This window comes from Trachinotus anak, unplaced genomic scaffold, assembly GCF_046630095.1.
Source record: "Trachinotus anak isolate AG129_WGS33_773 ecotype Australia unplaced genomic scaffold, CSIRO_AGI_Tana_v1 ptg000016l, whole genome shotgun sequence".
Lineage (NCBI taxonomy): Eukaryota > Metazoa > Chordata > Actinopteri > Carangiformes > Carangidae > Trachinotus > Trachinotus anak.
This window is the reverse complement of record NW_027273867.1, coordinates 11,396,779-11,412,910: the sequence shown is the minus strand read 5'-3', so window position 1 is coordinate 11,412,910 and position 16,132 is coordinate 11,396,779. Positions and strand designations below refer to the sequence as shown.

Genomic DNA, 16,132 nt, shown 5'->3' with positions numbered 1-16,132 from the left:
AAATCACATTATGATGAATGAAGTCCTTTTCAGTAGCAGTTAACCCTAACCTAACCCTAACCCTAACCCTAGTTACAAGATTTTACATGATTGTCCAAAAAATTATAATGCATTATTACTGACAAAAATACCAAACAGCACAGTGGGATAAACACAGAAACAAAAATGTGTTGTTGAGACCCCTTTGCCCCCTCCTTCATTCTATGTACAGGACCCAGAGACCAACCAGTACTCCTTTGCTGGAGTACTCCTTTAGCCGCAGTATTTTGTACTGTAATAAATGCATCTTTATTTTGGGTCATGCATCATGTGACCACAGTATAAACAAAACGTGTCTTCAAGACAAGGCCACAAAGATAAGGTATTATGCACAACCCTCCTTATATTATATTGTACTTTGACACACAGTAAACCTCAGGCTTTTGGTGCAAGTGGGATTCTAGATCCCTGAGGAAGATATTCTCTTTGGTAATTCAGCCTTGCCCAAAAGTAAGGATAAAGCAGTTACAATTAGCTCTATCCTGACCAACTACAACATTAAAATCCCATTTACATCAAACTTAACCAGAATTAATAATAATCCGATTACATTATGCCCAATAGGTACTTTTACTTTTAATACTTTCATTGCATTTTGCTTAAGCACAGTAAGTAATATTTAATACAGGATAAATTGTAAAGGTATTTTTACACTGAAATATTTCTAAATGAAGGGTCTGAGTACTCCTTTGACTCCACTTTTGACTTAATTCAGTCCTGCTGATTTACGACAGCTCCAACTGAGCAGGTAACCTACAAACATATTTTCACACATTCAGTCTTTTACACAAGCATGCTGTATGTTTGCAAAGCAGTAATTATAACCTCTATGTTCGTACACCTATAATTTGTATGTGTGTACATCTAATAGGCATTTTTCTGTCGCACACAGGTGAAGCACTAGAAGTCAAAGTATGTAAATGATGCGACAATTGACTTTGGCTGTTTGTTACATTATGCCGTGTTGCAGTTGGCAGGTTCCAGTAAATACTTTGAATTGTTGTCATGCTGCCCAGTATAGCTGCACAGTGTTAGATAATGACTGAATGACCCACACACACATTATAAATAATTACATGATTAGAATAAACATAATTTGGCACATTATACAAGCCATTCAAACACAGTAAACAGTAGACCTTTATCAACCTCTGTTGGTAGGCAGTACGAACTGCATCTACTGTAGACTGACCCCACCTCAATACTTGACAATGTCTAGGTACAGTTCTCGGATTAATTTAAAACAAATAATTTAGATGAGGAAGAAGAACCTGTTCAGCATATCTCTGAGGATACAAGGGCTTGGAAAACGGCAGGGGCATTGGTGAGGCAGCATGGCTTGATGCGATACTCGATATGACCAAGCCAATAGCTGTTTTCCACTCGTCTCCTTCACAGAATTGGTTCAGGTGGTTAGAGTTGTGGAAGTCCAACTTTGTAATTTGGTTGGAATCAATGAAGTTGTCATCTGCATTTGAATCCAACAGGGCCAACAGGGGAATTGATTCACTGCATATAATGATGAGGGGTTTTGGTAGAGGTGGAGGTGCAGTTCATCAGTACCCCAACTGCTGATGAGTCTAATCTTTTGGCAGCGGTAAAGGCACAGTTTTGAGCTCATGTGACGTTGTTGCTCAGCAGGAGTGGGTCGAGCTCTCATCAACTATATGGGGTTATCTGGGGAAGTGGATGGTGAAGAGCTGAAGGATTGGCTGGGGGTGTCCTGACTCTCAGAGCTCATTCAGAAAGGGGGTCTGGACTAGGGCCGGAGAGTGGAGGCTTGTGGGCGGCTAGCCTTCTCTCTACACCATTCACAAAGACAATTATCAAAGCGGGTTTCTATTGAGATGAGGGAAACAGTCTGAAGAGAGGACTTGTAACACCCATTCTCTGCAGCTAATAACCTAAATTTAATAGAGCGGTCTGCAACTGACCTGTTACCCTGAGAAGGTGACTAGAAGCCTCCTTGCCATGAATGGGGTGGTCAAAATTTTTAAATATCTGGCCCCAGAAACAGACACAGAAACTCAGAGGTGGTATGAAAGGTATTTTAAAAGTGAGAGGGTTGTGAGGAAACAAATAGAGAGGTAGGGGCTGAGGCAAGGGGGATGGTCTGAAGGGTAGGGGCTAAGGTCTCAATGTCAGGTGGTGTCAGTGTCAACATGCTAAGCACTAATTCAACACTTATTGTTATCTGACCATCCCATAGATTGTGGCAAAGGTTATTTCCTGACATAATTGTATAAAGTGTCTGGAGTTTTAAACAGTAAGCATAATCCGCAGCCTTGGATCAATCCAAAACTTCATGTTGTTTCTGTAACTGGTTTCACATAATTGTGTATACTGGTCGCACTGTTGTGAATGCATCACTGAATAGGAGTGCACCCACTGGGTATGTTCACGATGACTCATTCAAGTAAAAGATGTTTCATGTGTAGTGTCAGCATGTTCTGACGTAATTAATAAATATCTTCCCCTGATTCTCCAAGATTCACCACAGTAAGATAGAAGGCTAAGGTTGGGAATATTTAGTTCACTGTAAGGGAAACAAGGCAGAACAGCTTTAACGTAAACCTGCTTACCCTCATCTGGGATTTACCAGACACATGTTTACTATAGATGCAACCAGCTGCAGGTATCAGTGCAGACCAGTGCGGATAGAACTGACAGGGCATAAATGACACAAAGCTCCCCTGTGATATGCAGTTTAGCGTTTAGTGTCATTGGAAACCTTGTGATCTCCCACTATTGTGAGTTTTAAAAAAAGATATGAGTGATACGTATATGACTATATTTTAATGTGTGTGTAACCGTGGGAAACAACAGAGAAAGTGCCTTGTGTTAACACTTGAAACCTGTAGGATTTATTGTGTATCATTGATACACCGTGATTTGCATGTCGGAGTTACTTTCTTAAATGCTAATCAAGCTCCATTAGGAAGGTACTGAACCTGCCAGAGGACGTAGGCTAATTTGTCTTCTTCACACAATTTGACTGCCAAAGCACAGTGACTTACAGAATTTCACCCAACTGCCCCACTGGCCCCAGTGTTTACTGAGACCAGAAGAGACAGAAGAAACAGAGAGACGGGCAATTTTAAAATTACCTTTTTGACATGACAAACAAACACTTTATATCAGTAAACTTTTTCACATCACTGACCCCTAAACTGACACAAATTAGAACACGGACCCTCATCTGATAAGATTTTTGCTTTTAAATGTTTTATCACAGAAAGTGTTTGAAATCCACGACCAAAATAGTCCTAGATTCTGTCATTGTGGCACATATTGATGGAAGCCCCTTAAGGAACCCCCATAACCTTTTTTTAACCAGGTGTAAATAAGCAGTTACCATCACTATGGGCCCACCAGATCTGTTCAGAGGAAGATTTGCACTCTTCCTCTGAACAGATCTGAACAGACACATAAAGTGTACACTGCGTTGTAAAAACAATAGGGATACAGCAGCACACTCTGTTTGGACCCCTCATTACTCCCAGTGCTATCAGTGAGTGTAGGCAGTGTACACAGTTTGTTTTGAAATACTCATGTGAGGGCACTGAACCTTGATCACAGATGATCCTTAAAAAACTGTGGTCCGCCGAACGATCTGGTGTTTTAATGTAAACGGGAGCCCCCGTAAATCATATTTTGATCTGCAGCTGCTTTGAGCGGCGGTGATGGAGAAGGAGGCGGTGTGGCGTGAAGCAGACGGGGCAGGTGGCGCACCGGGAGGAGCGCCGCCGCCGCCGCCGCCGCCGCCCCCGCTAGACTGCACAGCTGCTTGTTGTCATGGAGGAGCAAAGATGGCGGTCCTGGCCTATAGCCTGGGCAAACGCGAAATAAATCAACATTTTACCATTAAAAATGCCAAATTAATATCGCTAGTAGTCGTTATTTTACTCCTCGTGTTTCACACAGCTTTGCGGTATTATGAAGGTAAGTGGTTTCCGTTTATTAAAGTTGCTATTGATGCAGCCAGAGAAACACTTGACATAAGCTATTGCTAACGTTAGCCCGCTAGCTGCCCTGTACTTCTCTCTGCGGGTCGGTGCAGTGCCGTTATCCGCTGTTGCTTTTAAAAGGTTACTTAAACAGGATGTAAACTTAACATAAAGCAGATAGATCAGTGCATAGACTAAACTCACTCACAGTAGCGTTAACTTAAACTTGCTTGGCCCCCACTGGCTAGCTGAATGAAGCTAACACTGCATTTAGCTGTGTTTACATGCTCCTGTCAGCATGCGCTTGATTACTGCTGGGGAAGGAGTGTGTGCAGTGATTGCCTTAACAAGATTTTAATATTAGTGAGGCTATCTCATTTACATCGGTATTAGCAGCCGGTCCGTTAACTTACTAAACAAATGCTGAAGTATGCGTTAAGCTAGTCAGAAATGAGGTGTTGTACCGTTAACAAGTAACGGTAACAAACTGTAGCTTTAGTGGTTTTGAACAGTGTTGTAGCGTCCTGCTTTCTGTCTCAGGTCTTAAGCAAGTTTTATTGGCTTTGCGGGCAAAGATAAGTTAGACCAAATCGCGAATTGGACCGGACACTCATTTTTCAGGCGTAAAGAGCTGGATCTCATTTTGCACATCCCACAACCTGAAGACTGAGAATGACAGCGATGGCACAAAGCCAAGAGCTGGACTATAAAGAAATATTAGTATGGCATACATCCACTTCGCGGCTGGGTTGCATAGAGTGGACTTTGTTCATGAAAGTGGGTAGGAACCAGAGACTGTGTACACACTGAGAGCAGCTGCTTTGGCTGGCGATGACACTGAAATGCCCACGTCTGTCGCCAGCCTGCCGATCCTTCATGTTCGCCTGTTTCTATGGAGTGATTCAGTTGTAGATGGCTCTATTCATTTTACACACAAATGAATAGCTGGAGAGATTTATGGTTGAGCTAAATTACTGATGACTTCATTTTATATTATGGCCCCTAGCAGAGCCCTGTATTGTATCCTAGTCCTTTGACAGTACTGAATGGAAAGCCATGGTACTATTGAGACAGCAAGTTACAGAGCAACTGTGGGTGAAAGCGAGATTAGTGCTTTTGTTTGGTCTTACTGGTAGATTCTCTGTGTCTTGCCTCCAGGTGGAGACTCATGTGAATGGCTGCTGTCCAGAGGACGTTACTTGGGGGAGAATGTATGGCAGCCTTATGGCTGTATGATGCACAAATACAAGAGCATGTGAGTCACGCTAACTGTGGAAGGCTACTATTAAGTTTGAGATAAAAATCTAAGTGTGTAGCAGGAATGGGTGACGTGTGTGTGTCTGTGTCTGACTGTAAGGTTGGATGGGTGATTCATAAGCCAAATAACCAATTGAAAAGATCACATGGTCAGACAGTGTGTAATAAGATCCATGCAATGAACCACCCAGCACATGAATGATTGCCATCAGCAGTTGTTAAGATGCACAATTTTCAGATTCCTCACCATCATTTTTGTCTTACAGTGAAGCCAAAACCTGCCTTGCTGAAAAGCGGGTGGCCTTTGTTGGTGATTCACGAATCAGGCAGCTATTTTACTCATTCATTAAAATTATTGACCCTGGCCGAAGAGAAGACGGAAACAAGGTAATTATGAGAAACAGCAGCATATTAACCCGTGGTTTTTGTCAGGACATTATTTCAGCAGAGTTGTTGGACAAAAAATGGTGAAGGTGCACGGAATACTAATCTAGAGAGCTACATATCATATCTGCATATTTTTTGTACAAAAAAAAAAAAATGACAAAGTGCAGCCACTGTAGGTTATTCCTCTCTGTAGGTTATTTACTCTCTGCTCATGTGTACTGAGGTTTCTGATCTGATCAAAACAAGTTGACCTAGAATGATAAAAGAAATGTTTCTACTTTTTAACTTACTACATCCTGTAATATATAGCCTGCAAATGTATTCTGGCTGATCCAAATAAAATATGCTTGGAAGAGCAGACAGATAGGTAGAGCTGTCTATATCAATCACAACAGCTTTGGAAGCAGGGCTGCTTGTGTTCTCTGTAAGAAAAAAAGGTCCCTGTGCCCTTCCCCAGTGATTAAGGATTTTGCCTCGAACATTTTCTGACTGGAGAAAACTTAAAACAATCCTGTTTCCTGTTGGCTTTGCAATACTCTGCTCTGACTATTTACCAGAAATGCAGGCCTGACTACTTACTCACTGCCATTTACAGTGAAAATGTTGTGATCAATTTACTTGCTATTCTCAGGCCTGACATTAAACCTCAACCTACAGTCTTAAAATGAGAAATATCCCAACTTATCTTTTTTTTTCCCATTCCCAATCTATATGTATGTTCATATAGATTTGATTTCATTAAAATGTGCAGATATATTTAGGCCCTCAGACTTTGTGAAATAGGTGGCATTGGGAAAATGCGCTGCAACAAAAATTTAATAGTAAGTGGTTTGCACAGAAACACGAACAAAGGAAAAAAAAAAGCAGCACTGGAATGCATGGTAATTATGCAGCAGTCTGAACTATTTTGGTCTGATCTCAAGCTGGGAAAAACAGGAACACTATCTGCCTAACAGACTTTCTCTCTGTCTGTCCCCATGTAATGTCTGAAGCATGAGGACATTCCCTTTGAAGAAGAGAGTTCTGCTGTGAATGTGGTGAGCTAATTCTGGATGTGTTTTTATCTCCTGTTCTCAGTCTTTCAAAACACTGATAAAAGTTAAAAACATCTCTGTCCTCTTTGTGTTCAGGACTTCCTGTGGTATCCAGAGGCAAATAATTCAATGAAGGAACGCTTGATATCATGGACACATGTGAGTGTCTTTGTTAAGTTCTGTTATTAACAAATGGGGAACATTGTTAATCAAAGAAGTTTTATAGACTTGAAATTGTCCTGGTGGTTTGGACATGGATTTGCTGCTCTGACAGCAACTTCTCTCATGGGTTGCAGGAAGCTTCAGCAAAGCCGGATGTTGTCATCCTTGGAGCTGCCACAGTAAGCTGGATAAACAAGTGCTCAGCAGTGCTTGCACATTTTATGATAGAAAAAACAAGGTGTTGGCTGAGTTTTGTCAATCTTAATTTCATCTATTTATCTACAGTGGTCCATCAAGTTGCACAGTGGCAGCAGTGAGACCCTACAGCAGTACAAAGTCAACCTGACAGCCATTGCTGTGCATCTAGAGAGACTAGCTGACCATGGAGAGGTCTACTGGGTGCTGCAAGGTAAGCTCAGCTTCAAGGTGAAGATCCAAGATGGGAGCTTTTTATCATTGGTCATCTCAGACGGGGTGGTAAAGCAGATTACTGCCTTTACCCTTCATTACAGTGATTAATCTCTCATGTGATTGCTGCCCTCATGCCATATGGGATTACCACTAGAACCGCTTAATGGTTCAAAGCTTTGATTGTAAAGTGTTCACACATTCCAAGTCACATCACATTAGGAGTGGGTGATATATCAAATATACTTGATGTATTGCGGCTTGTTCCACGTGGGATGTGGTAAATGACTATAGTGAAAAAAATTTAGTATATATTGTCACATGATTGTTTAAAGAAGCCTGCATGAAATTCGTGTGGGCACACTGCCTGCCCATCCATCGAACTCCACTGGGAGCGTGTGTGACATAGGTGAGGTATGTGCGTTTGTATCTGGAAGTGGAGGGAACTAGAGGGAGCAGAAGTGCTAAAGCGAGTTATACGTGTTCAGAAACGGCAAGTGAAGATAGAGGTGGACGAATTGGTTCAGAAAACGAATGCATTGGAACACACTACCTGCCTTGCATGTGCGTTGTGTGTGTTCACACCAACTGTGTGTCTGCTGTGTCGCTACTACTGCCAGCGCTGTCTTTCTACATAGTTTTTCTTGGCTTATGTTACCCTCATTGAGAGCAAGACACGCACACATAGAGTGACAGCGAGAGGAACTGAGAGGGAGTGAGCACACTTATGCCCTTCACATGTTAAATTATTGACATAATATGATTCTAGCCTATGTTGGGTTTCTGCTATAAACATTTAGCACTTGTGGTTTCCACTGTTTCCACATGCAGCTGCTAAAAGCTGCTAAAATGGTTCAAAAAATGTTTTTTTTTTTGTCATGTCTTTGACAAATTCAGATTCAGCCTAGAAATTTCAAACTATATAGTGAAAGGTGTCAGTTTTATCTAATGTTGTTGGTATGATGTCAATATCACTATCATCAGATGTTTTCCTTGTCTGTTTTTGCTGCGAACTGTGCACGTTGTGTGAAAAGTAGGCCACTCTAACCTGTTTACATGGGTGCCTAATGGAAACCAAGACATTTTGCATACGCCACGAAGCCAGTGTGTCTCAGGCCTCAGGGTTAAATGTCTTCCCCAGGGATTCTTGTCTTTTGTTAAGGGTCAAATTTAACTTGTGATTTCTCCTTTTTGCAAATTTAAAATTTTTGAATAGGAACCAGTAATGAATAAACCATGTACCACACATGTATGAAGTGCTTTAGAGGAGATTTCAAAATACCAATATATATAGCACAATATAACCTATAAATATTGCAATATTATTTATACACCATATTGCCCAGTGTCATATCTTCAATCACCCCAAATCAACTTTATGTACTTTTTGGTCGTTATATCTTATTTTCCATATGTGAATTTGTTAATCACTGCCATTGAATACATGTTCTTCAACAAACAATCAAATAACAGCAATACAGAATGGAGATGGTTGGGTCCTTCTGGGTATTTCAGGTGCTACAGTGTCATCACTAAATCCCTATTTCCCAACTAGTATTTTTGACTAATTTCACATGTGGCTGTAGAATATTGTGACTATCATGCTTTCTCTCAGCCTCTCAACTAAACCTTTTTTTTTTCCACACACAACACCATCACACCTCTGCCCAACAGACCCAGTTAATGAGGAGGTGTTGAGTGAGAACAGGAAAATGATCACCAACCAGCAGCTGGAGCTTTACAATGAAGCAGCCACAGATGTGCTCAACAGCAGCAAGCGTAGCAGCAGGTCCCGGGTCAAGCTATTGGCGGCGTCCCGCCAGGCGGCACTGGAAACAATCTCACAGTCAGATGATGGCTTGCACCTGCCTGAGAGCACCAGGAATGTGGTAGGCAGAATTTCTGTTAATTGAAGATTATTTATTGACAAATATATTGTTCTGTTGAATACGGCAGCACGGTTGTTATATTTTTAACTTGGAATGTTGCTCACATCCTCCCCACCATCCTGTGTAATTCTCCTGTCAGGGGGCCATGGTCCTCATGAACTCTGTGTGCAACAAGCTACTGAGGCCCATAGATGGCTCCTGCTGCCAAACATTACCACCCCCCAACTTCCTCCAGAAACTGTCAGCATGTTTCTTCCTGGGCTCAGCAATGGTCTTCCTGGTCCTCCACGTCCTTGGCAACAACCGGCACCGCCGACCTGTGCCCCCTGATGTGGAGAGCCTAGAGGAGAAGAAGCCAGCGACTGCAGCTGTCCCCTTGGGTCCAAAGGCGCCCTTCCAGGCTCTCTGCAGGATGGGCATCATCATGGCCTATTTTTACCTTTGTGACAGAGCAGATGTGTTTATGAAAGAGCAGAAGTTCTACACACACTCCACGTTCTTCATCCCTCTCATCTATATATTTGTCTTGGGAGTGTTTTACAGTGAGAACAGCAAGGAGGTAAGACAGGAAGTGCTGTTCACAACAGTATTTTTTTTTATTTTGAGGTTTTATTTCAACATAGAATTAAGTATAGTGCATTCTCAGCTGGTATTGAAACGATTTATTTTTCTGAAATTTTACATTTTGCACAGACCAAATTACTCAACCGAGAGCAAACAGATGAGTGGAAAGGCTGGATGCAGCTTGTCATCCTCATCTATCACATATCTGGTGCCAGCGCTGTGAGTTATAAATATGCCTTCTTCACATACATAACCTGCTTTGAGGAGGTGTATATATTTGATATTTGATATAAAGGCATAAATTGATTTTTTTCTCTCTTACAGTTCATTCCAGTGTACATGCACGTGCGGGTGCTGGTGGCAGCGTACCTTTTTCAGACTGGCTATGGACACTTTTCCTTTTTCTGGCTCAAAGGAGACTTTGGACTGTATAGAGTGTGCCAGGTGAAGACACACACAGTTATACTTTAACCAGGATCTTGCAAAGTATTACTTTGGGATGAAATACAGTGGAAATCACTTATAGTGGTCACGGTTACAGGGATCAACCATTTATATGGATTAAAGCTTGGGACAGAATTATTCCTATACAAATGATGTTTAAATAATTTGCTTATAGTAAGCAAGTATTCCACATTAGTGTTTTGGGTCTTTTCATACAAGTCAACATATGAAAAAAAAAGCTCCAAGCTGCAGTGTGCGCATGTGCATGCATGCACTTGTTTTGTGCACTGGTGCACCATGTGATCTCTTCACTGCCATGGCCCAGTGAGTTATTTTGCATCCTGTTCCTGTTCTGCTTGTGTTCTGGGACTTTTACAGTGCGTAATTATCATCCTGCTCACTCACAACAGCAGGTGTGTTACGTGTGTTACCCTGGCCATTCAGACTAGGCTTGGAGCAGGAGAGGAAGGCACAGTTTGTTATTTTATCTTTAAATCAGTAAATAACAAAGCTGTCAGTTTCATTACTTTATATTCATTTCATGAACGTGCAAATGTCAATTAGAGGGTAATCTACATCAGAAATAAAGAAAATAGACAAAAGTCATTACTATAATATGGTTTCCACTGTATCATCATATGATTGATAATAAAACATACAGGTATTTGGTTGGGACTGTCAGTGTGATGCTGTCGATTTATTTAGGTTTTGTGTTTTCATGTTTATTCCACACTAGGTGCTTTTCCGTCTAAACTTCCTGGTCTTGGTGCTGTGTGTGGTAATGGACAGACCCTATCAGTTCTATTATTTTGTTCCATTGGTCACCTTCTGGTTTGTCGTCATCTACGCTACACTGGCCATGTGGCCTCAGATCCTGCAGAAGAAGGCCAACAGTAGGTGTCAGAGAACTGATGAAAGTTTAAGGAACTGTTATCAAATTTGTTTCACTTCCATCATGGCCCTTGACTATGTGAATCAATACATGCAAATACTTCTACACAATAAATTTGAAACTTGCCATGTCAGCAGCAGGATTGCATTTAGAAGACAATTTCACTAATGGCTGTCTTGTTCTCTGAACAGGTAGTGGCATGTGGCACCTCGGGGTCCTGGCGAAGTTACTGGCCCTTTTGCTGTTCATATGCTTCTTTGCCTTTTCACAGGTGGCTGAATTTAATTTAAAAACTTGAAATGAAATTATACTGCAGGTTTTAGATTGATTTAATGTGAACAATGTCATGTGAGAGGTGTAAATGGCAACACGTCAATGTTACTTCTTCACACAGCACAATTTGAAAGAAATTTCATGCTTTCAAATACAAGAATACTGTATTTGATTGCATTTGTAGCCTAAATGAAGCAAAATGGATGAGTATGCATTGAAATTTTGAATGGGTATTCAGTGCAGTGTAGACACAAATTGTCAAGAACCTCTGAATGACGCTATCATGGTTTTTTCTCAAATTGGTTTTGACCCTTGTGTGAGACTTCATCTAATATTCATGTTTTGGCCGGGTGACTCCAGGGTTTCTTTGAGAGCATCTTCTCCATGTGGCCCATCTCCAAACTCTTTGAGCTGAACGGAAGCATCCACGAGTGGTGGTTCAGATGGAAGCTGGACCGATTTGTAAGTCAAATGTGTTTCGCTCCAGATGCACCCAAGTTTAGTAGCTGCTTGTATTAACTTGTTTTGTGAAATGTACTGCATGGCACAATACATATCAGAATCTTTTTCAAGTGGGATTCATTTTCTAAACTTTGTATGAAATAATTTTCATGTGGTAATGTTCTTCTGCAGGTGGTGATACACGGCATGTTATTTGCCTTCATCTATCTGGTGCTGCAGAAGCGCCAGGTGCTGTCAGAGGGCAAAGGAGAAGCTCTCTTCTCTGCCAAGATTTCCAACCTGCTCCTCTTCCTTTCTGTCGTCTCCTTCATAGTAAGACTCTTCATCTTATTGTAGTTGATGAATGAAATGCTCGCTTGCAACAGCGGCTTAGGAGAGAGTGGTTACACAGTGATGGGTGTGTACTTAGATAAATGCCACACCTGGTATTTGCCTTGACAGCCGCAATTGTCTGCTCTTTATGTTCTTACTTAAGACTTTGCCCACCTATTGAGAAATGTGCAGATCACAAACACAGAACAGAATTCAGTGTAGTGATAATCTATTCATCTCATATGGATAACGCCCATCAAGTTGGCTCATTTGTAGCACCGAGACAGCTCTCTGTTCTCTGTTGACTCCACCAAAGCATTTGGAGATTACAGCAACAAGGGCTCATCAAACTAAATCAACCCATTCATCTTTGTTGCAGCTGAAGATTAAAAGCTGTTACCCAACCCCCCCCCCCCCCCCCCCCCCCCCCCCCCCCCTTTTATTCTAGACTTACTCAATATGGGCCAGCAGCTGCAAAACCAAAACAGAGTGCAATGAGATGCATCCTTACATCTCTGTGGTCCAGGTACAGTAATTATCTCTCCTTTTTCTTTTTCCCTCTTTTCCTTTTGTTCTCTGTTTGTATTTAACAGACCATGTGTGGTTTAATAGCAGCCCTGAATGTTGTATGTTGTTGTAGTCTTGTATATGGGTATGGGTGTATCAGTATTGTTACATAGTTGTAATCCCTTTGGATTTGCCTTGAGATGTAATTACCCTAATTGCATGACAGGACATTATGTGTGTAATAACAAGGGAGTTTCCTTCTTGTAGGGCCTAAAGATAGTACAGGCATTATCTAGAGTTGATCTTCACTGGGAAATAGTTTGAAGTAGTGAGGTAGATAAGGTCACTGACAATATAGTTGAGCTTTCCTCCCCTAAACTGAATGAGATTGCAACCCCTATCGTAAAGGACCCAGTCTGTCTTTAAGCTTTGACTCTTAGAAATGTCTTTGTATTTTTTTTCCACAGATTTTGGCCTTCATTCTCATCAGGAACATTCCTGGCTACGCCCGCTCCATATATAGCTCATTCTTTGCATGGTTTGGAAAGATCTCCTTGGAGGTGAGAAGCACATGGCAGTAGTGTTACAATAAGATAATAAAAATGTATTTATATGGTTCTGTATAAAATCTCTGATTGTAAAAAGTGCTTTGCAAAGTGTAGCATAAAACAATAAAGAAAGATGAAGGAACAGTCATAAAATGTGAAGGAGCACTAATAAAATAGCAGGAATAAAAATATAAGTACAAAGCAACTGATATTCCTTACCACCTCTGTAGCCCCCTGGATGCAACTGTGTTAAAAGGGAATTAGCACAAATGACATTACCTACTATTGAACACGTTTTGTTTGTCTCCCCCAGCTGTTCATATGCCAGTACCACATCTGGCTGGCAGCAGACACCAAGGGAATTTTGGTCCTGATTCCAGGAAACCCTTCTCTAAACATCATGGTCAGCACCTTCATCTTTGTTTGTGTGGCTCATGAGATTTCCCTCATCACCAATGACTTGGCCCAGGTGGTCATCCCCAAAGACAGCGTGGCCCTGCTGAAGAGACTGGGGGCCGTGGGGCTCTTCAGTCTGATTGTACTGCTGCTAGCCAGGGGCAGCCAGCCCATGCCCGGGGCCTGATGGATACCTCTTGGTGTGGGGCATGAAAGACTCGCTAAGCCCCTGCTGAGATTGAAGTGAGGCACAGATTCAAGCCGGGAGCAGGCCCAGGGCTTGAGGCTCCTGGTGGCCACAGGAAACAATAAGGAACCCATGGGAGATCACCACTGGCCATGTTTGAGCAGAGTTTGTACTTTTTGACTGCTGTGAAAGTCGTACACTGAAGAAAAGAAAAATGACCAGAAAAGGGGGAATTGCTCCTTTATGTAAGACAGAAAAGAAGAACAATAACGCTTGAAACGTTTACATTATCTGGTTTCAACAGAGGAGCATAGGAGACACTTGGATATGTGGAATTTTATTTAAAACAAAAAAATGGTCCTTTCATTTCAAGGCCTTGTGCTTGCTGTGTGAATTTCTGCAGCGTTGCTTCTGTTAAGCAAAACACACAAGTAAGAAGTTTATTTTGTCATGTACAGTACTTCCTGTCATTATTTCAATCTGGAAGGGATCACTGGGCACACACTCCGTCCACACGGCAGTAGCAGCTGAAGGTATTTTCACTCAGGTGCATCCATAACCTACATATTCGGATATCTACTCTTTTTACGCTATTATGTTAAGTTGTGCTGCATTTTATTCTCAGCATTACTTTGTACAGTATTTCTGGTGACTTAAAAATAGTGTTAGATATCTAAATATGCAAAATATGGACCAGCAACTAGTTTGTTTGATCAAAAAACGAACAAGACAAGGCAAGTAAAAAAATTGGAATGCAATTGTTAAAATGTTGGAACATCCCTCATCGTATTTTTCCTAATGTTTTTGTGAGTAATTTCAAAAAATATTTGCCTTGTGCTGAAAGGTACCATGGTCACCTGCTGTAGCTCTACTATGTGATATGTACAGTATTTAATGATTTAAATTAAGCATATATTTTATAAAATTTTTTTTTTTTGGCTTTTTTATTTCTGTATTTTGCGCCCATGACTGCTGTTTGTGAGGGAAGTATTACATAGATCCATCTTATACCCATCCCAGCATCTTACAGATGATTACCTGCCTCAGAGACACACTGCGGAGGTTGAGCCTTTACAGTCTGCCGCCTGTCTGTCTTATTAGCAGCTCACATCATAGTGTGTGTATATTTGTATAATAGAGTGAGAGATTTATTTTATACAGCAGTGCTTCAGCAGTGTTTTTAGTCCTTTTATCCTTTCATTGTCATCAAGAACATGCCTCATAGCTCCGTCGGAAAATGCTGGGTTGCACATATTATTGTACAATAGGGCTAACAGCTGTTAGCTATACACACTTCCTCTGCTGTCACAGCCAGTGAACATTTTGGTCAGTGAGTGAATGAAAGTGATTTCTTAGACTGAATGCCTTTGAACATACAGCTTTTCTCAGTGGCTTATCCATACAACACATCTCCAGGTGTGCTTTGTCACATCTGTGATGCAGCCTGGAATCACAATCTGCCGTCGTTTCGCACTTTGCATCAGGGCCTCATCAACGTTTAAAGACAACTACTTGGTAATGCACTGACTGAGCTGAGAAGACATATTACTGTTGCTTTAAGGAAAATATTGTATATTTTGTCAGTTGACAAATGGGCGATGTCTCTGTCTATTTATCCTAAGACATTTGACTGAAATTAGCACTTTTATTTTAAGGTCTGCATTTTTCTTTTCATCTCTGAGGTGAAATACAGTGGTTAACATGGTACCAGTGCAGATACCTTCTGCACATTTTTATTGGCTAAATCAAATGTTTTGCAACAATCATTTCATAATATTGTAAGAGCCAAGCTGTATTACTTATAAATGTAGAGTTGCATATTCCATCTCCCGTGAGGTAGTAAAAGATTGCAGTGTCAGTCGTTTTCTACACGTTTATGTAGCCTCCCTTTTTAAGAAAAACATGGGTCCACAAAGAATGAAATTTTCTTTACAGTGGAACAATTTGTCTACAGCTTTCTCCTGTCATTTCTCTGATGATGTACAGTTCAGGTTGTGTTCTCAAACTAACAAGAGCCAAGTGAATTTGTAATTTGTAACAGTCATCACCTCCTTGTATAGATGAGAGTGGCATTTCCATGCTGCAGTTTCCTTTATGTGTAAAGTTTACTGATCCATTTTCTCGTCTATTACTGATCAACAGTTAAAAAAATTGGTAATTGCGTCAGGCCTTAATAGATCTCTTTGGTCATGTAAAAGCAACAACTATTTATACCCCTGTGCAGGTACTCTTTGAAATATGTTACATGTAAAAAAATTTTGTGATGTCTTCAAAAATGTGAAATGTATCCATATTATTTATAAATGCCTTTATTCTGTTGTACATTATTAATAATACCTTCATAAAATTTGCTGTTTTGGCTTCTTTTTTTCCCACATTATTCAGTCATTATAAGTAAGGTGTAAGGTACTTACAGTAAAAACA

General features: G+C 40.9%; 1 protein-coding gene across 2 annotated transcripts; it reads left to right on the top strand.

Annotated features, from left to right (window-relative positions):
- The first annotated feature begins 3,600 nt into the window (after positions 1 to 3,600).
- Positions 3,601 to 16,059, top strand: casd1 (CAS1 domain containing 1). Of its 2 annotated transcripts, XM_071500158.1 has the most exons (18): positions 3,602 to 3,981; positions 5,145 to 5,241; positions 5,510 to 5,630; positions 6,623 to 6,667; positions 6,761 to 6,823; positions 6,961 to 7,005; positions 7,112 to 7,235; positions 8,909 to 9,123; positions 9,263 to 9,682; positions 9,817 to 9,906; positions 10,012 to 10,131; positions 10,868 to 11,028; positions 11,219 to 11,294; positions 11,657 to 11,758; positions 11,930 to 12,070; positions 12,519 to 12,596; positions 13,045 to 13,137; positions 13,439 to 16,059. In XM_071500158.1, the coding sequence occupies exons 1-18, from the start codon at positions 3,723 to 3,725 to the stop codon at positions 13,706 to 13,708; spliced, it is 2,520 nt and encodes an 839-aa protein (XP_071356259.1). In that variant the 5' UTR covers positions 3,602 to 3,722; the 3' UTR covers positions 13,709 to 16,059. The 2 variants fall into 2 exon arrangements, with proteins under 2 accessions (XP_071356260.1, XP_071356259.1); XM_071500159.1 differs by lacking the exon at positions 12,519 to 12,596 and having other exon boundaries at positions 3,601 to 3,981; positions 13,439 to 13,846.
- The last annotated feature ends 73 nt before the right edge of the window (positions 16,060 to 16,132 follow it).